The sequence below is a fragment of the Plecotus auritus genome (assembly GCF_963455305.1).
Source record: "Plecotus auritus genome assembly, chromosome: 1".
NCBI classification, from domain to species: domain Eukaryota; kingdom Metazoa; phylum Chordata; class Mammalia; order Chiroptera; family Vespertilionidae; genus Plecotus; species Plecotus auritus.
In genome coordinates, this window is record NC_137770.1 from 65,786,747 (window position 1) to 65,811,057 (window position 24,311).

Genomic DNA, 24,311 nt, shown 5'->3' on the forward strand with positions numbered 1-24,311 from the left:
AAGATTTTTCAAGAATTTCCTAGAAAAGGCTGATAAATTTAGCGAGACCCTCGAAGATATGAAAAAGAACCAACTAGAAATTAAGCATACACTGACTGAAATAAAAAATATTATACAGAGACCTAACAGCAGACTAAAGGACTGCAAGAATCAAGTCAAAGATTTGAAATACAAAGAAGCAAAAAACACTCAACCAGAAAAGCAAAAAGAATCCAAAAATTTGAAGATAGTGTAAGGAACCTCTGGGACAACTTTAAGCGTACCAACATCAGAATTATGGGGGTGCCAGAAGAAGGAAGAGAGCAAGATACTGAAAACCTATTTGAAGAAATAATGACCAAAAACTTCCCCCACCTGGTGAAAGAAATAGACTTACAAGTCCAGGAAGCGCACAGAACCCCAAACAAAAGGAACCCAAAGAGGACCACTCCAAGACACATCATAATTAAAATGCCAAGAGCAAAAGACAAAGAGAGAATATTAAAAGCAGCAAGAGAAAAACAGTTAGTTACCTACAAGGGAGCACCCATACGACTGTCAGCTGATTTCTCAACAGAAACAATGCAGGCCAGACGGGAATGGCAAGAAATATTCAAAGTGATGAATAGCAAAAACCTACAACCAAGATTACTCTATCCAGCAAAGCTATCATTTAGAATTGAAGGGCAAATAAAGAGCTTCACAAATAAGAAAAAGCTAAAGGAGTTCATCACCACCAAACCAGATTATATGAAATGCTGAAAGGTATTCTTTAAGAAGAGGAAGAAGAAGAAAAAGGTAAAGATAAAAATTATGAACAACAAATACATGTCTATCAACAAGTGAATCTAAAAATCAAGTGAATAAAAAAATCTGATGAACAGAATAAACTGGTGAATATAATAGAATCAGGGGCATAGAAAGGGAGTGGACTGACAATTCTCAGGGGGAAAGGGGTGTGAGGGGTGTGGGAAGAGACTGGACAAAAAGCGTATACCTATGGATGAGGACAGTGGAGGGGAGATAAGGGTAGAGGGTGGGGAGGGAACCGGGTGGAGGGGAGCTATGGGGGGAAAAAAGAGGAACAATTGTAATAATCTGAACAATAAAGATTTATTAAATAATAATAATAAAAAAAAGCCAGTGACCATTCGCCATAACGACCAGAACGACCAGTCACTATGACACCCACTGGGGCCAACCTCCCATGGCCCCTCCCCCCAGCCAGCTCCACCCCCTATTGCTCCCCTCACATCAATCAGGGGTGGTGCTGGCCAGCCAACCTCCCACGGGCCCTCCCCCAGCCACTGACCCCCAATCAACCCCCCCACCCCAATAGGGGGCGTGGCCTGCCAGCCAATCACCCGTAGCCCCTTCCTGTAGCCGGCCTGGCCCTGACCAGGCCCCAATAGGGGCGTGCCAGCCAGCCAACCTCCCACCATCTCCTCCTCCCAACAGGCCCGGCCCTGATCCGCCGATTGGGGCCAGGCTGTCTAGACCCCACCCGTGCATGAATTCGTGCACTGGGCCTCTAGTAACATATAAAGCAAATATGTAATTTAAATACAATCATATGTTGTATACTCATTGTTTAGATGGCAAAACATTATAGCACAAAAACCAGGCAAAATTAAAGTAAATATAGAAATTTAGCAACACCGCAGGTCTCTTAAGATTAGGTTCTTATAATTGTCTTCAACATCATGTCTATCTTACCATAGCCAGGCAGTCCCTATGTTGGGTTTTGAAGGAATAGGTGGAAATAGCCTTGTTCCATTTCAATATCTCAGATTTTTCCATTGCCTTTCATTATGTAAGTCATTGTCCTCTCTGGCTTTCCTTTTTAAAATGTAGAACAGTGCTTCAAACAGGCATGTGTTTGAATCTCAGCTCTACTGACTACCAGCCTTGTGAATCTTGGGTAAGCCTCAGTTTCATTAGTTGTAAGATGAGGTCAATGATCAAACTTTTCTTCAGAGGATAGTTGGGGTAATAAATGTTGTAATAGATGTGAACATGAAACATACTACATGGCACATAGTAAATACTCAAAATGTTAGCTATTGATGCTACTAGGATATTAAGTTCAATTAGGAAGGAATATATAAATTTATCATGAATACTGAGGAGAAATTAGTGTATCTAGTCTGTAAGTGTAAAAGGTCCATAAAAAGAGAAAGGGGCATAAGAAAGGAAGACTGAAGATACCAAAAACATATTTTGCATAGGATGAACTCTATTCTCATTGTATATAATCACAGAGTATACATATCAGATAGTGAGTGGTTCTCTACCCTATACAAACTCTTGATTCCTAGTTTCCTCTTTTTCTTCTCCTCCCTTACAATACACCAGAATGGTTGCATCAGAATATTCACCTAATCCACTCTTGTTTCCTTTTGTTATGATGGTGACATTAGTGAAATAACCAAATAGAATCTGGACCAGGGGTGGGCAAACTTTTTGACTCGAGGGCCACAATGGGTTCTTAAACTGGACCGGAGGGCCGGAACAAAAGCATGGATGGAGTGTTTGTGTGAACTAATATAAATTCAAAGTAAAGGAGCGGAGGGGAGCGCAAGAGAACCCTCCACTCTTTCAGCTCCGTGGGCCGGATAGAACAGCCGAACGGGCCGGATCTGGCCCGCGGGCCGTAGTTTGCCCACAGCTGATTCTGGACCTATCAGGCACCAGCGCTCTCAAATCCCTCACAAGCTTTTCTTTTCTGCTGGACCTACCCAGAAAAACCTTGATCCTCCTATACTCTGGAGACCAAATCTCACTAGATAAAAACTGGAAAATTAGAGAAATTGCTTCAACTTCAAAAACAAACAAAAAAAAGAATTGAGACTACTGTGTACAATCCTCCTCAACTCTTCAACTTATCACTGCACTCTTACAAAACGACATACTTCATCATCAATTCTCACCTCTTTTGCTATAATTTTAGAAGATGAAGCATTTTTCTTATGTTTCAGGCCAACTCTTCCATCCCTTCCCTTCCCCTGATTCTTCCTGTTCCTCCAGGATCTTACTCCAAGGGTCATTCTTGCATGCCACCTCCACTTCCCCTCCCCCCAAGTTTTACCTTCAATCTTTCCCATTCTCTTGGGCCCATTTTTTCAGTCAGAAAACATGCCTTTCTCTCTATTCTAAGGTCTGTATCTCTCCCTATAGTAAACCTCCTCAATCTCATTCCTTTCCTTAGCATCTAAATTTCTCAAAATGATTGGCCACATCCATATTCGCTTCATCATCTCATATTATCTCCTCAACCCACTGTAAACTGGATTCTGTCAACACTGGTCTACAGGAATTACTCTCACTAAGCTTATCTCTGCTGTATCACTTACATTTTATTCACAAATCTTTCTGGTATTTTCTGGTGTTCTGGACAATTCTGATGGTTCTTCTCACTTTGAGCACTCTGCTGCCATGATACCACAGACTTCTGGTTCATTTGCCTCTCTGATAGCTCCTATCCTGCTCCTCCTTTGGGGCCCTTTTCTTGTGCCTGGGGGCTCTCAACTACATACTCTCTTTGGGCTATATTTTCAAGTGTCATAGTTTCACCTTCACTATGATGTCTCCTTTTAAAAACTTTATTAGTTTGGTAGGGCTACCATAACACATACCACAGACTCACTTAAACAATATAACTTTTTCAGTTCTGGAGACTTGGAAGTCTAAGATTAAGGTGCTGGTAGGATTGATTTCATTCTAATGACTCCCTGACTTATAGATAGCCGTCATCCCACTTTCCTCTATGCTTGTCTGTGTCCTAATCTCTTTCTATAAAGACATCAGTCCTATTGGATCAGGACCCACCCTAATGATCTTATTTTAGCTTCTTTACCTCCTTAAAGATCATATTTTCAAATACAATTACATCTGAGGTCAGGACTTCAACATATGAAATCTGAGGGGACACCATTTGGCCTGTAATATATCCTAAATCTACATCTCCTGCTCACAATTCTCCTTTAAGTCCAGGACTGTCTAACTGCCTATCGGACATTTCCAGTAGAATGTCCCACAGGAGATTCTTTAAAAGTGAACCAGGCATCTCTTCATTAAACCTACTCTTCTTCTTGTGTTTTCCATTTCCATTGGTAGAACCATCATTCATTTAGTCAGCCAAGGAATATTTTTCCACTCCTCTCTCTCCCATATTCTGCACATCCAGCCAACCCCAAATGCTGCTCTTTGTACCTCCAAAGTACTTCTGTCCTTTTCTCTCCATCCCTCGCTCTAGCTCAGGCTGTCACCCTCTCCAGCTTTGTATACTATGAAAACCTTTTTTTATTTGTCTCTCTGTTTTCATTTACAGTCCTGACTGAGTCCATGCCAATGTAACTGAAAGAGTATGAGATTTAAAACCTAAATTTGACCACATTACTCTCTCACTTAAATCTCAATAGTTCTTCCTCATTGCTTACAGAATATGATCCACATTTTTTTTTAATATGGCAAATGAGGTCTTTTAAAATAAGGATCTTATATCAGCAGCCTCATATTTCACTATTGTCTGCTTCAACTTTTCACTTAAGTAACACTAATTTGCTTTTGGTTGTCCATGCATTCTTCCACATTCCCCTGCCTTCCCACCTTTGCTACTGCTCTCCTCTTTGCCAGGAATGCTAGTCCCCAAACTCTCTCATTTTTTTCTTCCCCAACATTGCCTAGTTAACTCCTACTCATCCATGAGGTCTCAAAACAAAGGAAATTTCTTCCAGAAAAGCCTTCTTCTTAGATGCCTCTTCTCTCTTTCCCACAATACCCTATAAATATACCCATTGTCACACTACTCATTTCCATTACTAGGCCGTGAGTCTATTGAGGACACAGACTCTTACTCATCTTATTGTTCCCAGTACTGATACCTACATCATGGCTGCTACATAAGAGGTACCCCAAAAATCCTGTTTTGGTGCCCAGGTCTTCAGTGGGATCCATTTTAAAGTTTAGTTAAAGAGATAAGTCATGGATTACTATCTTGTCCTAATACTTCAGTGACTTTTTAGATGTGTTCTTTATTTTATACACAAAAGGGTATGTTTAAGACTAAACAAGTAGTTGATCCTTGAGCAACGTGGGTTTGAACTGCGTGGGTCAAGTGAACTGTGAGCTTCAGTTGAACTGTGGTCAATTGAACTGTGCAGGTCAATTAAAAAAATCCTGTATAAGTGGGCCCACTGTCCTAGAGAAGAAGCAGAGTCACTAATCTGAATTAGCGATTTTGCCTCTGGCTTAAATTCGTGATTCACATAGCAAGATACATTCAGGCTCATTTCCATGTGAGTTGTAAACTAGATTATAGACTCTTAAAGACAAAATACATGGTTTTCCAAGGAAAGCATTAATCTTCATTTTTCTGAAACATCTTGCAGAAATTAATTCGCCAGGTTAATTTACCAAAGGTGTTTATTTTCAGCGATGCTGGCTTTGTGGTTTTGTGATAAGAAGAATAATTGATGACAGCCCTGGAGTACTCTATATTTCTGGTTAGCAGGACAAAGGCCACCTGTGTTAGCAATGGGGAAAGCACGAGAAGTGTACAAACCTCAGGTCAGCATAAGAATGTAAGCTCTGCTGTTATAGAGTTTTGTCCATATGGTGCACTGGTCTAACCCCAACACCTAGAACTCCATGCCAGCTATGGAGTAGAGGCTCAATAAATATTTGTTGGTTGAATAAAGAAAGTACATACCTTGTACCTGAAGAACCTGAGAGATGTCAAAGCCTTGGCTGATTCTGACAATGACCACACCAATCTCAAAATCAAACGCATCGCTGAAAGTGGAAGCAAAGTGGTTAGTGATTTAAATGACTCTTTAATCCTCAAGCTTTGGACAAATATTAAACTTGTTTCTAAGATTTTAATGTAATTAAATTAAGGAAATTCACTTTAAAATACAGCCAAGAGTTGATAGCTTTCTGTTAGGTTGTTTTCCCTTTATACCCATAAAAAACACATTCTGGGTAAAGGTAACTCATTCATTTACTCTGGAACCAATTTATTCAAATATACTATTAACTAGAATTTTGATTAAGAGCTTGTAACATACTTTTTTAAAAAAATTGATTATTTTCTAATGCAAACAAAAGAATCACTGAAATATTTAGAACAGAGAATTTTCAGACTGCAAAGACCCTTGGAAATTATCAGCCAAATCTCTTCCTCTATTGAGGAAGAATCCTACAACATTTCTGACGTCAAGTTCTTTGTTAAAAATATCTCCAGTTCCTCCGAGGAACCTTCACCAGTGACTCTGGACAAACCATTTGAAGCAGTGCTTTTTCATGGCAACCCCATGCTGTTGAAGTTGGCTGTTGTGCCTTCACTACATGGAATTAGATTATCTGGAAGGGAAAGAGAGCCTTGCTTTCTTTTATCTCCATTCTTGTAGAATTTTTTTACTCTGCCCGTAAATATGGGGCAAACCAATGAGTCCTTTGAGTTCATTTAAAATATTCCCCTTGGGAGTTCCTATGTTCAGTCTTCTTTGGATCAGGAGCCCGGACCTTTTCATTAGGTTGCCCTCCCTTAGAAACAAGGCAGGTTGTGATTAACTCACTGTACACAAACAAGATTTCAATAGCCCAAGTAAACCTAAATTTTCAAATAATGATATAAAAATGTTCAGTATAGTATGACTATTCATTTAAAATGAGTATGAGATTTAAAACCTAAATTGACCACATTATTCTCTCACTTAAATCTCAATAGTTCTTCCTCATTGCTTACAGAATATGATCCACATTTTTTTAAAATGGCAAATGAGGGCTTTTAAAATCAGAATCTTATATCAGCAGCCTCATATTTCACTACTGTCTGCTTCAACTTTTCACTTAAGTAAAGCTAATTTGCTTTTGGTTGCAAAACCATACATGATCTCTATTTAACAAAATAGACCCATTCTAGTAAAACTGCCACAAGGTAAATTCCTGATAAATCTTGTTTCTAATTGTCCTAGATTATAAAAAGCAGGCAACGTGTTCCACAGAAATATTTGGATTCTGTGTTAGGCAGAATCATTTCAGACCCCCAAAGACACCCACGTTGCCATCACTGGAACCTGTGGAGTATGTCACTGTATGGCAAAAGGACTTTGCAGATGTGATTAGATTAAGAACCTTGAGGGGGAGAGATTATCCTGGATTATCTGGGTGGGCCCAGTGCAATCACCAAGGGCCTTGAGAGTGAAATTGGGAGGCTGAAGAGGTTAGTGTAATGTGATGTGAGAAGGATTTGACCCATCAAATGCTTTGAAGATGGAGGAAGAGAGCCATGAGCAATGGGCAGCCTGTGGACCCTAGAAAAGGGAAGGCCATAAACTCTCTCCTAGAGCCTTCAGAAGGTAATACAGCCCAGCCCACACCTTGATTTTAGCCCAGTGAGTTAGTGTTCAGAATGTTAACCCACACAACTTTAAGCTAATAAATTTGTGTGGTGTTAAGCCACTAAGTTTGAGATAATTTGTTAATGCAGCCAACAAAAACTAGTACAGATTCTAATTAAACTTAAACCATACTTAAGAATATTACATGTATTTAAAATCTTTTATTCAAAGAAAAATGGTAAAGTACTAATCTATTGTAAAAATATCTTTCTGATATCAATAAAACTGTGCTTTAAGCCATACAACAAAACAACCCAAAAAGTCAGAAAGAGAAATATAACACAATATGGTTGTATGGTTGTCTTCCTTCTGTATTGACCCATTGCTATGGTAGTAAAGTCATTTAACTTTACCAAGCCAGCTAAATTTTATGCTATACAAATTTGAGCCACTTTAAAGCTGAACCTTATTACACAAAAGATCAATCATTAATTTGGTATAAAAGCCAGAAGTTTCTTCAGCTTAATATTACTAGGTTTGATTATTTTGCTCTCTTTGAATTTCCAGACTGTTTGGGATGGTGGGGAGGTTAGAATATGATTCCAGGTAATTTTGTATCAAATAATGGACTCTATGACTAAGATTTACATATTTCTTTTTGTTCCCAAAGTGAAGATAAAATTTCTTTCCCTGACATTCCTTTCTCCCCCCACCCCCACAAAGGTAAAGATGAAATTGTACTGAAAAGTCTGGATAACAGAGAGTATATATAAATCCATTTCCAAGAATGTCAGGCCAGCAACTGACTGTGATTATAAACCTTTCAGAATGCTGTTTGCTGAGCCTGGCAAAATTCTAGTGCCCCAGCAGGAGGCAGATGGCAGCATGTGGCATGGGACTGTATGTTTGCGGAACGCAATTCAGGAGAATGCATTTAATGCATGGGTTTCCTATAGGAGGAAGGCTAAGTGAATTTCTGTTTGGTCAGTAATGCATATAATTTTAGAAGGTAAAAATTATTTCCTTAGGCTTCTTTTTAGTAGAACTAATATTAGAATGCTTTAGTTATGTTGCCTAAATCTCCCCCAAATGATGACAAACGTGGTGCTCGTTCTAGCAGGGGCCAGAGGACATAGCCTGGGATAAGAAGTACTGAGTATATGCTTGTTTTAATGGGTGAGGATTTATTATGGACTTTTCAGCCATCTCAGGGCATGTTCTCTACCCTGTGCTATGAAGTCAGAGCGAAGTCAGGCCTGGGCGGAGGAAATCTTCCATTTTCAGAGCCGTTGACACAAAGATGGCTGCTGACCATAGCTAACATTGCCTCCCTTGAGATGAATCTGACTAAGTATTTTCAAGCCTGGAAGAAAGAATCAATTTTCTAGAAAGGTCACTGAGGATGCCTTGTGCCTCTCCATAAGTGTAGCTTCTGTCTTCTCTTATGCAAGAAGCAAGCCAGGCAACACTTAGGATGTATAAGTACTTCTTGAGGCAGTATAACCTGTGGTCAGGAGCTTAAACTTTGAATTCTGATTTGAAATTCCAGTTCTGTCACTTACACAACTCTGCATGTTTTAAGTTTTAATGTCTATGTCTCTTATAAAATGGGAACAATAGTAGTGCTTACTTCAAAGTCTTCTTGTGGGAATTAAATGGGATAGCTCATGTGAAGGCCATTAGCCTGGTGTCCACTCATCCTTTAATGACTATCATTATTACCTTTAACCCAAGACTCTCCCAATATTTAAGGATCAGATGTCACATAGCATTGAAAACCCACTTTCTGTGCACTAACCAACACTGCTACATGGCAGAGGAAACTGGCATATGGTACCATCATAGCAACAAAGGGAGATCTGAGGCTTTGGGCTAGTGACTACGTTCCCAAAGGCTCAGAAGATAATGACTGAATTGAGCACACCAGCTCGTCCAAGATTCCAGTTGTTTTGAAAGAAAATTCCTTTAGTAACAACCTATCCTTTGTTTTTAATCTCATAAACAGGTTTTAAGGTTGTAACTCTTAATATTGACCTTTTTCTTTGACACCAAATTCCCCCCATCCTGTTTCCTCGGATACTATGATTCCCTTGAGTTCTGTTACTGGCAGTGTTTTTGCTTTGGTAAAGAATTCAGAGTACCAGGGGAATGTCCTCTTCTCAGGCAATTGAATCTAGTATAACAGTGTCGTGTACTGCCCTGGTTAGTGCTTTATAAAGAACACATCTTGAAAGCCATCACTTACTGTATGATTCCCACGTAGTTTTCAATCTCTGTTAACTGAGCTTTCCTCCAGTTTCTTTTATATCCAATCACCAGAGTGTTTGGTTTCATTCTTCCTAAGCCTGAGGCCTAAACAGAGGAGATAGACACATGGGCAATCCTTACTGTACCAGGAAACCACCACTGCAAATGAAAAATAAGGTCTGACACGGGGGGGAGGGGGGAGGAGGGTTGGTAGTGGGGGGTGAGGGCATGTGCCGCGGGGTAGGGGAGGCTGGGGGCAGGTCAATGGAGGAAAAAAGGGAGACATATGCACTACTATTTGTAATACTTTAAACAATAAAATAAAATTTAAAAAAGTAAAAAAAAAAAAGAAGGTCTGAAAGAGCACTGAAGTAATGTTCTGATGACTCGGAAGATTAGATTACATTTTAGTGCATGTCCTTCATGCCCATACCCAAGCATAAAATAGGAAGATTAGTTCTAAATCATCTCAGCCATAAATGGATTTTAGATGACAGAAATGTAGCTTTTCTAAATTAGCAGTCATTTGCATTTCTTCTGACACACTCATTAAAATGGTTCAATAATTTAAAATCAAGTGAGGGTTGGCTTAACTGTTGGCATGCATGCTGTAACTTAGTGGTTCAAAGCTAATCTCCACCTGTTACATCCATAATGTCATTAGCAATAAAATCCATGTTTGGAAAATTCTTATATACAAAAATTACTGAAACTTCTACCTACATTATTTATTGAAGAGTAAATGAGCTATGTTTCCAGAACCCAATTCCTTTATATGACAGCATCATTAATAGCCATCTTCCATATCAGAAGTTTCATTCCCCCCATTAGATGACAGGATATGATTTTCAGTTAATTAAATTTAATCCAGCAATATTATTGAGCACCTATTAATTGCAAAGTACTATGTTAGGTGCTGTGGCATGGTAGTGAAACATACCTATTATTTGCCCTCAAAGACGTTAGAATAAAGTGGAAGAAACAAGATATTCACAAATAATTTTAGTTCAAGTGCAAATGCACTAGGAACTCATATGGAAGCATAAAGAAACCCTGAATTCCAGTTGAGGATTCATGGGTGGCTTCATGGGAGAGGTGCCATTTGTCCTAGATCTTGCATGTTGGTGAGAGTAAAGGAAGGGCATTCTGGATTATGAGAATAGTGAAACAAATGACCAGAACAGGAAATTTTAGAGAGGATAGTAGCAAGTAGAAGATAAGCATTGATGGAGGGTTCCTAAAATAAGCTTTGCTTCCACCACATTTGGTATATTGTTCTTAGAAATGTACAGGTAACAGAATAGCTCATTTGGCCCAGGGAAGATATATGGCAGTATGGATGTAATCTTTTCCATAACTAGTTTGGGGATGTGGTCATTCATACAATAATTTCTTAGCTGCATAGAAGGCTTTATCTAATACTAGAGGTCCGGTACATGAAAATTTATGCTCTGGAGGTGGGGTCTCTCAGCCTGGCCTGTCCCCTCTCACAGTCTGGGAGCCCTCAGGGGTGGGAGGTAACCCGGCGATCAGGGTAAGGCGACGCCCCATCACACCTCTGCTGCTGCCACTGCCATCAGTACAAGCCTCAGCTGGCCCTGGTTACCTGAGCCTCGGGTAGCCCTGGATGGCTGGGCAGCCATGATCAGAGGCTTTCCTGTGTCTCGGGCCAGCCCTGGGTGGCTGGGGGACTGAGGGGTTGGGGGGATTCCGGAGGCAGGCGTATGGAGTGGCCGGGCCCGCCTGGGGGCAGGCCCGGCCTTGCCACACACCTGCCGCCCCGGCGGGGCTGAGGGGACTGGGCGCTGCCATCTTATGGCTGTGGGTGCCGCCGTCTTTGAGGGCATGGCAGTCAATTAGCATATTCCCTCCTTATTGGCTGTGGGCGCTGCCATCTTTGCGACGGTGTGGGGGTCAATTAGTATATTCCCTCTTTATTAGATAGGATGGTATCATTGTCAGTGCCTCCCTTTGTTACCACGTTGTCCTGCCACTCTGGACTCCACTTTTCTTGGAAGAAACTCATGACCACTCTGGACTCCACTTTTCTTTGAAGAAACTCATGAGAACTTTATGCACTGCCTTTTTTTTTTCTTCTGGATTCATATATGAATTGTTTTTCATACCTATGTCTTTTCTCTCCTTGTTCTTATTATGTTTGTTGTCCTATTCCCAGTGAAAATGTTTATTATTTTTCCAATTTTCTATGATAATTTTATATTAAATGGGTAACCTTCCCAACATATTTAATCAATGAGCTACTGAAAAGTAGCTTGAGACTGAAAGAAAAATCAGCATCTTGCAATGACCTCTATTTTCATTGGTTAGCAAATTAATGACAGATGAAAAGAGGTTCATTTGGGGTACTAGGTCTTTCAGAAATGGGGTCTCTGCATGTGCAGCCATTGCGCAAGTTCTCGTCAGGGATGTTAGAGACAAGAATGCATAGAAGACTCTTAATCTTTAAATATTACAATGTGAGCCAAATTTTTTCTTTTCTGCCTACACCAGCATCAGAGTTATCTGGATACTGTTCGGAATGTTGACCCTCCTGTGTGTGACCACTCTGAAAGCTAAATGATTCATTCGGTATATATAGAATCAGGGCTATTCATCTATGTTAATGCCAGGATGATTAGAAAGCCAAAGTCTCTTGGATTATTTTAAGGAAACTAGTACTCCAAATTATGAAGATCAGAACAAGGGGAAGCATTTATGAATTTACTATAGAAGGGGAGGAAAAAAGATATAATGAGTGAGAAAAGATGGGAGACCTTTTAGTGTTGAACCACAGAAATTATTACATTTTAGTCAACATTCTGGAAATAATTTAAAAGGATAGAGAGATTTTTCATACTGATCACCAGGCATTTATTTAGCCTAGCAGCTGCCCTCACACCATTTGCAAAAGAAAAAAGGAAAAGAATGTTTCACTTGAGCATTACTAGATGCGAAAATAGTTTGAAGTTTTAATAGGATCCTGAATGTCGTCAACCATCAGAACAAATTTGCATTTCAATAAATATGGGGACAGAATGTATGCTGTTGGCCAAAGGCAATCTCATTTTCCTTTTCCAGTGTATGACTCATAGTTTATTGTAATAGAACCTCTCTGCTTTTGTTTTCGCTTTACCTATCCCCAGGAATTCAAAATGTATTCCTTAACCATCTGCATTGATCTCTGAGGTTAGACTGCACAAGTCCATTTGCTCTGGGAGCTTCATTAGCGTGGAGTGCTAATTGTCCTTTGCCTCTGTACTCATTCCTTCAATGCTAGCCTTACCTGAAGGAGACTTCGGACACCATCCCTGAAACAATCTGCAGCCACTGCAGCATAAAATGCCTTGATTTTGTTCTTTATAAGCCAGGCTTGCTTTTTCGCCATGCCACTGTTCATCTCCTTAACACACAGCTTGCGCGGTCCCTGTATGACACAATGAAATATTGGTTAGAAACTCGGCTATTACATATCGCACTGCTGTTGTTTTCTGAAAGGCAAAAATAGCTAGCAATGCCCCATTGAGTTAAGAAATGGGAAAGAGGGAAAACACCTCAGTAAAGGGGGTTCACGCAGATTCAGCGTTTTGGAGAGGACCTGTGCTGCTCCCATTCTTCACTTTCTACCCAGAATGTCAGATGTGTTAATACCTGCTTAATTAACTGCCTTGTGCTGAATGACAGAAACAGCTCAGGGCATCATGGCACATGAGGAAAATGCAAAAAATGTGATGGCAGAAGTTCAGAATAAATACACAATCTACCTTTGACTCAATAGCGAGAGCCTCTTTTAAGAACACCAATTAGGCCCTGACCAGTTTGGCTCAGTGGATAGAGCATCGGTCTGCAGACTTAAGGGTCCCAGGTTCGATTCCGGTCGGGGGCATGTACCTTGGTTGCGGGCACATCCCCAGTGGGAGGTGTGCAGGAGGCAGCTGATCGGTGTTTCTCTCTCATCGATGTTTCTCTCTATTCCTCCCCCTTCCTCTCCGTAAAAAATCAATGAAATATGTATTTAAAAAAAAAAAAAAAAGAACACCAATTAGAGTCAGAGCCCAATTGCAAGAAATGGATAGTGCTCTTGGGAACCAGAGCATGATGATTTGCAAATCCTGCCGTGGACTACCAGGACTTGACAATTCTACTAGGCCCATTGGTTGCTTTTTGTGATAAGGATACGGCTGCACCACTTTTCCCCTTGCAATGTTGACATACTCCCACTCAGATAAATCAACATTTCCCACTCCCTTAAGGAATCTGGTGGGAACAAAAGCTCACATACCTATGGCATAGGAAGAATACAAAAGATTATGCGAGAAGGGGGCAGGTGTTGTCATGGTAGATGAAGCATTTTGTAATTTCAAGATTTGAGTTCCGGAAACTCATTTTTAACTAAAAATTGTATTCTTGTTCCTCCTACCTTAAAGGTCCAACCTAGCTTTTTCTTGCATTATTCCAAATCAATCTAAAAGGTTATTTCTGAGTATCTACCATGTGCTGACAGGGTACAAATCTATTATTTTCTTGGGAAACTATTTTAATTCACGGAGAGATTTGGATATTGTTGACTTGTCTTAGATTTCTTACAATACACCTGGAATCTTGATAAAATGCTATGTGTCGGTCTGGAATAGGACTCAAAATTCTGCTTTTCTAACAACTCCTGGGGACATGAATGCCCCTGGTCCTCGGACCACACTTGGAATCGCACTCTTAGAGAGTCTCAGATTGGAGAGAAAGGGCTTCGATGCATTGAAAAGACACCAGACTTTTTGGCCAGACAGAATGGTTTTCAAATCTAAGCATGGCCACTTTGGAGGTAATTGATGATCTCTGAGCTTTTAGATATTATTCTGAAAACAAGGATAACAATCTCTATCCTTTTGCAAGGTTGTTCTAAGTAGTCATGATAAAGCCCCTTTTATAATGTCTGGAGCATAGTAGGTGCCTGTCCAAAGTTGACTTTTATTATCTTACCTGAGTGCTCACAATCTCATTGAACCTCCCAACCTAATTCTACAACAGAGATGAAAGAGGGTTGGGTTTAGGTCTGGCCCTGGCACAGACTAGCTGATACCCTGGGTATGCCATTTGTCCTCTTTTGATGTGGGTTATACATTTCAAAGAATAAGGCAGTTGTCTAGGTCAGTGGTCGGCAGCCACATGCAGCTCACGAGCCGCGGTTTGCCGCTCTGTTGACTAATGAGTTTGCCGACCACTGGTCTAGGTTATCACTGCCCACTGTGATAGCCCTTACCATATGTTACTATTGAGTGTTTGAAATGTGGCTGGTTAACATGGAGTTGTGCTAGAAATGTAAAAACATACTGAATTTTGAAGACTTACTATGAAAAATAAAGCAAAATATCTCATTTATAATTTTATATCGATTGCATTTACTATTCTGAATAGATTACATTAAATAAAACATATTATTAAAATAGAGAGAAACCAAGATGGTGGCATAGGTAAACACCTAAACTGCTGCCTCGCACAACAATTTTAAAACTACAACTAAAAGACAAAACGGACATCATCCAGAACCACAGGAAGGCTGGCTGAGTGGAAATTCTACAACTAGAAGGAAAGAGAAAAGCACACTGAGACTTAGGAGCTGCAGGAGGCAGAGGTACTGAGACATGCACATGAAGAGAACTGGCAACTGAGTGTGCAGCTGGCTTTCTCAAGTGGGAGGGAGACAAAAGCTCCTGACTGCGCTGAACTCCAGTTCCGGGCGAGACTCAGGGGACCCAGACTCATACGGGATGAAACTGGACTGTCAGGAAAGAGAAAAGCATACTGAGACTCAGAGGAACTGTGGAAGGCAGAGGTACCCAGGTGCGCCCGCAGAGAGGGCATGTAACTGAGTACACGGCTGGCTTTCTCAAGCAGGAGGGAAACAAAAGCTCCTGACTGCACTGAACTCCAGTTCTGGGAGAGACTCTGGGACCCAGACTCATTCAGGGAGAAAATGGACTGTCTGGCAGAGGGCAGAACTCGAGGGAGGCTTTCTTTCAGAGGTGCTTGCAGCGATTACCATGGGACACTGAGACACAGGGGCCTATTGGGGCAGGGCTGATGGGAAACCGATGCTGTCTGCTCCGCCCTGAGACTCCACCCCATCCAAGCTGAGCACAGAGGCTTTTGCAATTTTGCAAGTCTTGTCTCATAAGGGTGTCTCCAGCACAGAAGTTCTCCCAGCGTAGACACAGCTGATCCTCACAGCCAATTGGCCTGGAGGTCAATTCCTCCCAGTGATACCAACAACAATCAAGGCTTAACCACAACGAGACTGTGCACACAGCCCACAAAAGGGTGCACCAAGAGTGTCCACCTCAGATACCTGGGGAGGCTGAGCCACTGGGCCCTATTGGACACCTAGCACACAAAGACACTCTATCAGCTCAGGGAAGCAGCTAAAATGCGGAGACAAAGTAACAGATCACAAATGAAAGAAATGGAGGAAAGCAAACGACTGGATATAGAGTTCAAAACCACGGTTATAAGGTTTTTCAAGAATTTCCTAGAAAAGGCTGATAAATTTAGCGAGACCCTCGAGGATATGAAAAAGGACCAACCAGAAATTAAGCATACACTGACTGAAATAAAAAATATTATACAGAGATCTAACAGCAGACTAGAGGATCGCAAGAATCAAGTCAAAGATTTGAAATACAAAGAAGCAAAAAACACTCAACAAGAAAAGTCAAAGCAAAAAGAATCCAAAAATATGAAGATAGTATAAGGAGCCTCCGGGACAACTTCAAGTGTACCAACATCAGAATTATGGGGGTGCCAGAAGAAGAGGGAGAGCAAGATACTGAAAACCTATTTGAAGAAATAATGACCGAAAACTTCTCCCACCTGGTGAAAGAAATAGACTTACAAGTCCAGGAAGCGCACAGAACCCCAAACAAAAGGAATCCAAAGAGGACCACACCAAGACACATCATAATTAAAATGCCAAGAGCAAAAGTCAAAGAGAGAATATTAAAAGCAGCAAGAGAAAAACAGTTAGTTACCTACAAGGGAGCACCCATACGACTGTCAGCTGATTTCTCAACAGAAACAATGCAGGCCAGACGGGAATGGCAAGAAATATTCAAAGTGATGAATAGCAAGAACCTACAACCAAGATTACCCAGCAAAGCTATCATTCAGAATTGAAGGGCAGATAAAGAGCTTCACAAATAAGAAAAAGCTAAAGGAGTCCATCACCACCAAACCAGTGTTATGCTGAAAGATATTCTTTAAGAATAGGAAGAAGAAGAAAAAGGTAAAGATAAAAATTATGAACAACAAATACATATCTATCAATAAGTGAATCTAAAAATCAAGTGAATAAAAAAATCTGATGAACAGAATAAACTAGTGAATATAATAGAATCAGGGGCATAGAAAGGGAGTGGATTGACAATTCTCGGGGGGAAAGGAGAGTGGGGGGTGCAGAAGAGCCTGGACAAAAATTGTACACCTATGGATGAGGACAATGGTTGGGAGGGTAAGGGTAGAGGGTGGGGTGGGACCCAGGTGGAGGGGAGCTATGGGGGAAAAAAGAGGAACAATTGTAATAATCTGAACAATAAAGATTTATTAAATTAAAAAAATGAACATTACCTGGTTTTTTGACTTTTTTAATTGGCTACTAAAATTTTTAAATTACATTTGTGGCATGTATTAACTTTGTATTACACAACACTAAATGATCTCTGGGGTCCCTTCTACTTCAAGGTTCTATTTACATGGTATCAGATTCTTCAGGTACTTACTTCTACCAGAATATTTTCTAGTACATGTGACAACTTTTCAAAACAGTTTGGATGACTTACATTAAATTTAAAAGAACAAGAACCTTCCATGAAGATGGGGAAGGTAAAGATATAAGAAGGGTAGTTCATAAATCAGAAGACAGCCTAAGGAAAGGTGTCATTATGGGTCAGATTTTCCTCAGGGTTCTAGCTTAATGCATTCTGAACCACTAGTTCTTCTTGGGCATTCTAGACCTTATCAACTTCAGAAGGAATATTTTATTCAAGTAAATGCAATGATAAAAACAGCCATGAAATGAAAGAAAAACCAACAGCTAAGAAAGGTATCAGACTATCAATATATTGAGTTGCACCACAGTGACTTTGAAACCCTGAGGAAACTGGCATTTATTTTAAATAAATACAGTGTAACTGGTCTATTTGTAATACAGAAATCCAGATTAAACATTAACTGTGACAGAGAGATTTACTTTAATGCCTAAATTTGCCATACTGAGAAGTCATAAAAATATTTCATGCAGAATCTCTCTTGGCTAAAAAAATTATAATATCCTTTTAGCATACTTATTAATGTGAGACAGGGCTGCAATACAAATGTAGTCAGGAAAGAGTAAACTAACAAAGAGGGAAATAATTATTCAAGATTCAAGTATGTCATAGTCACAAAAATGAATTTTACCACCCTATTAAAATATTACCGAGATTAGCTCAGTTAGGATCCAAAATATGAGTATATAAATTAATTCAGAATTTTAACAAAGAAGCCCTAAACATCTTGAATATATTATAACTGACATTTATTGAGAGAAGGATAAAGAAATTATAATTATTTAGTCTGGAGAAGTTGATGTGATACTACTTCAAATAAATGAGTATTATGAAAAAGAATTTGCAAAGGAATTCCAATATCCTTAGGATTAAATAGGGGAATTTGGTCCAAGTGCAGTGTCCTTTCCAACTCTTATTTTTCAAAACATTGAGAGTCCTATTGCTCTGCTTATGCTTTCATTGCCGCTCTGGTTGGACCAGTGGGAAAAATAATTTTTCCTTTTCTAATTTATCCACATTTTATCTCAACATGCATCCTAGTGCCCATTCATAAGGCCTTTCCTTCTTCTTGTATCTGGTCATGTCATTATTTTATTAACACTATGATAGAAACTCATTGACTTAAGGAGAATAGTGCACTAAAAAGTGAATGCATTGTCTTCTTAGTGGATAGGAAAGCTGAGATTAAGAAAATGTTGCAGACAAAGAAAGAATGAGAATTTTCTCTGGGTTATCTATGCTTGAACTGTTTTTACAATGAGAGGAAAGGACAGGATGTTCAAGGTTTAAAGAATATTAAAGAGAAAAAAATTAATCAAATTAAATTTACATCTTGGTACACCGGTGTGAAATGACTAAAAGAATACCAATAAAATTTGGATAGTGTTTCCTCTGAGAGGGAGGAGAGTCATGGGGCTAATTGGTTATAAAGAGGACTTTAGCTTGATCTATAATGGCTTATTTCATTTAAAATGTAAATGGAAGCATCTATGACAAAAAAAAGTTAGCAGCTGTTTATTAAGAGAGGTAGAATATAAAGTCTCTTGGTATATAAGTATGTCACTGATTTATTATATGGTAATTGAGAGGAGAAAAATAGACATTAATTTAAATTATCAAGCTGGATTCTTTAAAAAGGATCCCCAAATTTGTCTTGATGAAGGGTCCCTCATATGAAATCTTTAGGCTGAGTAGGAAAAGGTCACGGGAGAAGGAAGAGGCTCTGAGGGGAGAGTGTAAGAGTTGGATAGTTGGAAGGCTATACTGTGGGCTATTGTGTAATAATAACCATCTTCATATCAATTTCAGCAGCTTTGAGGGCTATGATGTCTAGCCCTTTAGAAATGCCTTGGTTGTAGGACATAGCAGCTGTAGCCACATGCTTTCCATCTACCCACCAGCATCAAAACATTAGTGAGCTCTGAGCCTTGCTCCTTCCTTGTAGTATAATTGCACTTCAAGCTAGCACTTCAAATAGCTAAAAGCCACCAGAGGGATAGACACAGAGCCTGCTGCCCTGTGATTAGTCCAGTGGGAGTACGTTTCTCACTGTTCCATCCTGATCAAGCTGTTGGATACCCCAAAAGTTCAAGATCCAGTGTCTGGACTTGGTTTGTTTAAGAGAGAGTGCTTTAAGTTTCTGTTGAAGGGGGTATATTTTTTAAATGAAAATGGCAGACATGGTAATTAGCAAAAGTCATGATAATAACAATATCAACAATAAAAACTGAAATTAACCACATTTATTATTTGACAGACACTGAGCTGAGCACTAGAAAGCTAATTTTACAGATTTCTCTCAACAACCCTCAGAAAGCTGAGGCTACAGGGAAACTAAATTATGTACCCATGGGACTCTCTGCTAATAGATGGCAAAACAGTGATTCAGACCTTGACCGTGTGTCTCAAAAGCCCATGAGCACTAGCTTCTTAGCATTAAAAATTAAATTATCATCCCTTAACATCACTGTAACTATTACCTTCCCCACAAGGTTGGTCTAACCACCAACCACTGTGCTTTAGGAAAAAATTTTCTAATGGCGACTTTCTCCACATCCCCTTCCACCTGTTTTTTGTGGGGTTTTTTTGCAAAGATGATTGACAACTGAATATGGAAAATATTGAAAAATATTGACAGCATCCTGCATCCCCAGGAGCTCACAGAAAGTAACTAACTGGAAAGTCATTAACTGCAGCAGTAACTATTTTCTGTCCCCAAGAGAACCTCAGTACTTGGGAGCAAGACTCAGGGAGGCCAGCACAGCAATGTGTAATGTGGTCCGATATGCATGTCAAACAACAAGGACTATTGAAGTCACAGACTTAGGTACCTACTTCATATGAGATGACATTCCAGTATCACATTCTTTTATTATAGTCAAAGCAGCAGAGGGTTAATTAAAAGCAATTTCTTTTGTCTCTATAAAAAGACCTTTCCTCCCTTGCCAATATATGACTGTTTATACTCCCTGTTCATTTCTTCTGCCCTGAAGATATCTTATTGCCTGCTAAACTAAGTTTTCTCTGAATTGCTGGAGAAGAAAAACACCCCAAACTGCTTATTCCATCAAAACCCACTCCTGTATTATATTGGCCAAAATGAAATCCACTCATCCAGGGCACCAAAGTTGATAATATGAGAAAAGGATGCTTGATAAGATTTTTTAAAATCCTCTGGAGTCACAGTTGGTCATTACTTAACCTGTCAGTCTTATGTATTCAATAGGATCCCTTTCATCCCCAACTGGATAATTGCATTGAGTTATATTGTTTGAGCTTCTATCATATAAGCACCGAGAGGAAAGATAATATGACCAACCAGCTTCATATAGCAGTTAGAGTATTACCAAGTATAAAAAGATGCTAAGTGCTGGTCATGATGGCATGTGACAAATTAACATTTGCATGATGGCACAGTTGACTGGCCCCAGGGTTACACAGCTTCCTGATGGCCTTATTATTCACTGGCAGGTATTGGGTGTTTAGGTAGTGGTACCTGATTCTAATAACACTCTCAGGATATAAGTCTGCTAAAGCATTCTCCTCATGATGTAACACAGAGCACAATTGGTTGGCCTAGACTGACATCCTGGCTCTGTCCCTTCCTTGTCATTTGACCCTGTGTATTAACTTAATTTTCCCGAATCTCACTTTTCTCATCAGAAACGTGAGAACAAAGCTTATTTTCCTTTCTGCTCCATTGGGCTGTTATGTAGATAAAATAAAAACTATAGGAAAATGCTTTGAAGAATAGGTAACTATTCTAAAAATACACTGAAGTAGCTATGAATTTTGAGTGGTGTGTGCGTGCGTGTGTGTGTGTGTGTGTGTGTGTGTGTGTGTGAGAGAGAGAGAGAGAGAGAGAGAGAGAGAGAGAGAGAGAGAGACTGTTATGGGAATACAAGTAGAGATAGACTGGTTTGGAGGACTTATATTTATTATTTTGTTATGATTTTAATGCTTTCTCTTCACTTTAGAGATTGGTTACCAGTCAACAATTATGGTTAAATTTTTAGTTTCTACTTTGATACTTCCTGGGAAACCCACCAGTAAGTTATCTTTAGTCTACCTCGTACTTCCTGAACAATAAAGGGATTAGTTCAGCTAAGAGTGATGTTTATCTAAGACATGGAAAACTTGGTTTCGGTTCCTAGATATGTATAGTGTTATCAAGTTTATCTAAATATCTAATCTAAATTCTCTGTGCTCTCAGTTAAGGCCATGATGTCTGGTTCTCTCCTCCTCAGTTGATCTGTTAATAGCACCCTCTGGCTCATTTCATCCTTTTATGTTTCTGTGGACAGTTAGGACCCCAAATGCCCTTCACTTTCTTTATTTATTTCTGGGCCAGCTTTCTTTTTCTTGACTCAAAGGCCATCATTTGGAATATATATCACTTTTAGTTGGTCTCCTATGAAATCAGAAAGACATTTTATCCACTCATTTAAATTCAGGATCACGGTCTTTGCTCTGTGAACCAAGGAAAAGGGCTCTTGTCCAAGCTGCCTTGCCATTCTCCTGTCACTGCATGTACCCATTCAGCTGACCTAAAACAACACAAGGTGAGCAAGAAGGAAGCAGCACTTTTCTGGGATGAAGTGGCTCTTACCACAAAGACTTCACAGCAGATGCAAAGGCCACTGTTCTTGGTGAAGGCATGAGTTATGTCTAAGAGAGCGGGTCTTGTCATGGGTCCCCCTGTTAGGACAATGCACTGGGGCCTAGAAGTGGAGAAAAAGAAGATGTGAGAACTGACTGTTGCAAGAAGTCTATGAGCTCAGAACCACCCCGGTGGAAATGGCAGGTGCAGAAGGCTTGGCAAAATGGAACCAACTCTCCCCTATGTATTGCTTGGATTTCTCACCAGAAGTCTTGAGTCATCTGCCTGCCCATCTTGTCCTCTCTATATTCTTAGCTTAGTTAGTGAGCGCTAAAATGTAAAGTAAGGAAAGGAGGTCTTGAATTCCCCCGTCTTGTTTCCTCTGGACACTATCCTATTCCAAATCCCAACACAGCCTGTCCTTTTCCACCCAGTACTTTCCTTCATTCTCCTTTCAGAACTTATGTTTCCAGGTTCCATTCAAAATAAGATCTACCTAATAAAGAGCTTAAAGTGTTACTTCTAAGATAATTCAGTAAGCCACACAGCATTAAGTTGAATGGAGACAGCACCAAGGATTAAGGTTTGTGGGCATATGGAGACATCGATGTAAAATCACCTCACTTAGCTCACCTCAGATCACCTCTGTATCCCCATGCACGGAAGGTGGCCCTCAGCACTATGAGGGTTTCTAGTTGGGGGTGGGTGTAGCTCAGAGTGGAAGAGAAGAAGCACTTGTTTACAGAAGGTGCTGTCATGACAATGTGATAGTTTGTATGACTGCCTAGTCTTAGATTATACCCATAGCATGTGACTACTCTAGTGCATTTGTCCCCCATAAAGAAAGGCAACTTCTAATGTGGAACAACACCAGGATACCGGAGACGCCAATTTTACCTGAAATTTTTCACATGGTCTTCCACTGTGGTTAATTCCAGAGCATTGTCCAGAGCACTCACATAGGAAAGAGCCTGTGTGGAGGAGCCCCAGTTCACATCTGTGGATGAAAGAGGAATTTGGCATAAAAAGTACTGACCTTCACTCTGTCTATGGTGAATAATTTTTATAAGCGATTCCCTCTTATAATTTTCCCTGGCTATGTCAGCAGTGCCGAGTGCACAAATTAGAGAACATTATTAGAGAACATTAGAAAGAGCATTGTTCTTCTATGAGCATTTTGTGAATTCTTCAAGTAAGACCTCTGTTTTCAACTAAAGATCAGATTTGAAAGCTTATATCCTCAAAATTCTGCTGTGTGGTGAGGCTGGGTGATAACCACACGGCAGACAATAGACTTGGGAAAATGATTGGCCTCTGAATAAATTCAAGGGTTCTTCACAAATTCTTAAGCTGAATAAAAAGAGGCACTTGTATACACAGATAGCATGGAACAATCTTTATATTTGAAATTATAGAACTAAATAGCTCAGTAATTCTTACTTCTGGGTGTCCATGAAGAGGGTCAATCATTATTAAGATTTTAGTTTGATCTTTTAGGACCTAATCTTCATAAAAATGGAAGTAAACACTACCATACTTTGCCTTTTTCTTGAAAAAATTAAATATTAGATGGATTATCTAATTTTTATAAGAGAAAGTCCCTGATGGAATGTACAGATTCACTCCAGATGGCAGACAGAGCTATCTCCCCAGTCTTGCTTTGAAGAGTCACAGAAATGGTGGGGGATCATTATCTTCTGATAAAGAAGATTAAAATTGATTAAGTGTTGACTATGCACCAGGCATTTAACATACCTTAATTTAATTTATATTTATAAAAACCCTACTAGTCAATTGAATGTGTATAAAAAAATGAACTTTGAAATGAATTTTGAAGCATATCTCACATTATATACAAAAATTAACTAAAAATGGATAACAAACATAAGTTCAAAATTTAAAGCATTAAAATTTCTAGAAGTTTGTGACAATGGATTAGGGAAGAATATCTTGGTTAGAAGCAAAAAGCCAAACCATAAAAGAAAAAAGTGATAAATTAAACTTTATAAAAATTAAAACTGTCTGCTCTTCAAAACAAACTATAAGAAAAATAAAAAAATACAAGTCATAAACCTAGGTAATATTTGCAAGACACATACTGTAAAAGATTTGCACCCGGAATTTATAAAGAACTTTCACAGCTGAATAATAAGAAAACAGTTCCAAAAATGGGCAAAGGAATTAAAGAGACACTCAACTAAAGAAGATATATCAGTGGCAAATAAGGCATTCAACATTATTAGTCATTGGGAAAATGCAAGCCAAGCCACAGTGAGATAGTACTTCACATCTATTAGAATGTTATTATTTTTTAAAATCAACTCACAA

The 24,311-nt window shown here is 39.5% G+C and overlaps 1 protein-coding gene across 2 annotated transcripts in view; it reads right to left on the reverse strand.

The window, feature by feature from the left end:
• Nucleotides 1-24,311, reverse strand: part of SLC12A1 (solute carrier family 12 member 1) — a 94,987-nt gene that overhangs the window by 25,725 nt on the left and 44,951 nt on the right. For both annotated transcript variants that reach the window (XM_080645638.1, XM_080645639.1), the window contains 5 exons: nt 22,881-22,980; nt 21,993-22,104; nt 12,853-12,993; nt 9,568-9,674; nt 5,690-5,772 (listed from right to left, as the gene is read on the reverse strand). In XM_080645638.1, coding sequence (XP_080501764.1) covers nt 5,690-5,772; nt 9,568-9,674; nt 12,853-12,993; nt 21,993-22,104; nt 22,881-22,980 — 543 coding nt within the window. The remainder of the gene's footprint in view (nt 1-5,689; nt 5,773-9,567; nt 9,675-12,852; nt 12,994-21,992; nt 22,105-22,880; nt 22,981-24,311) is intronic.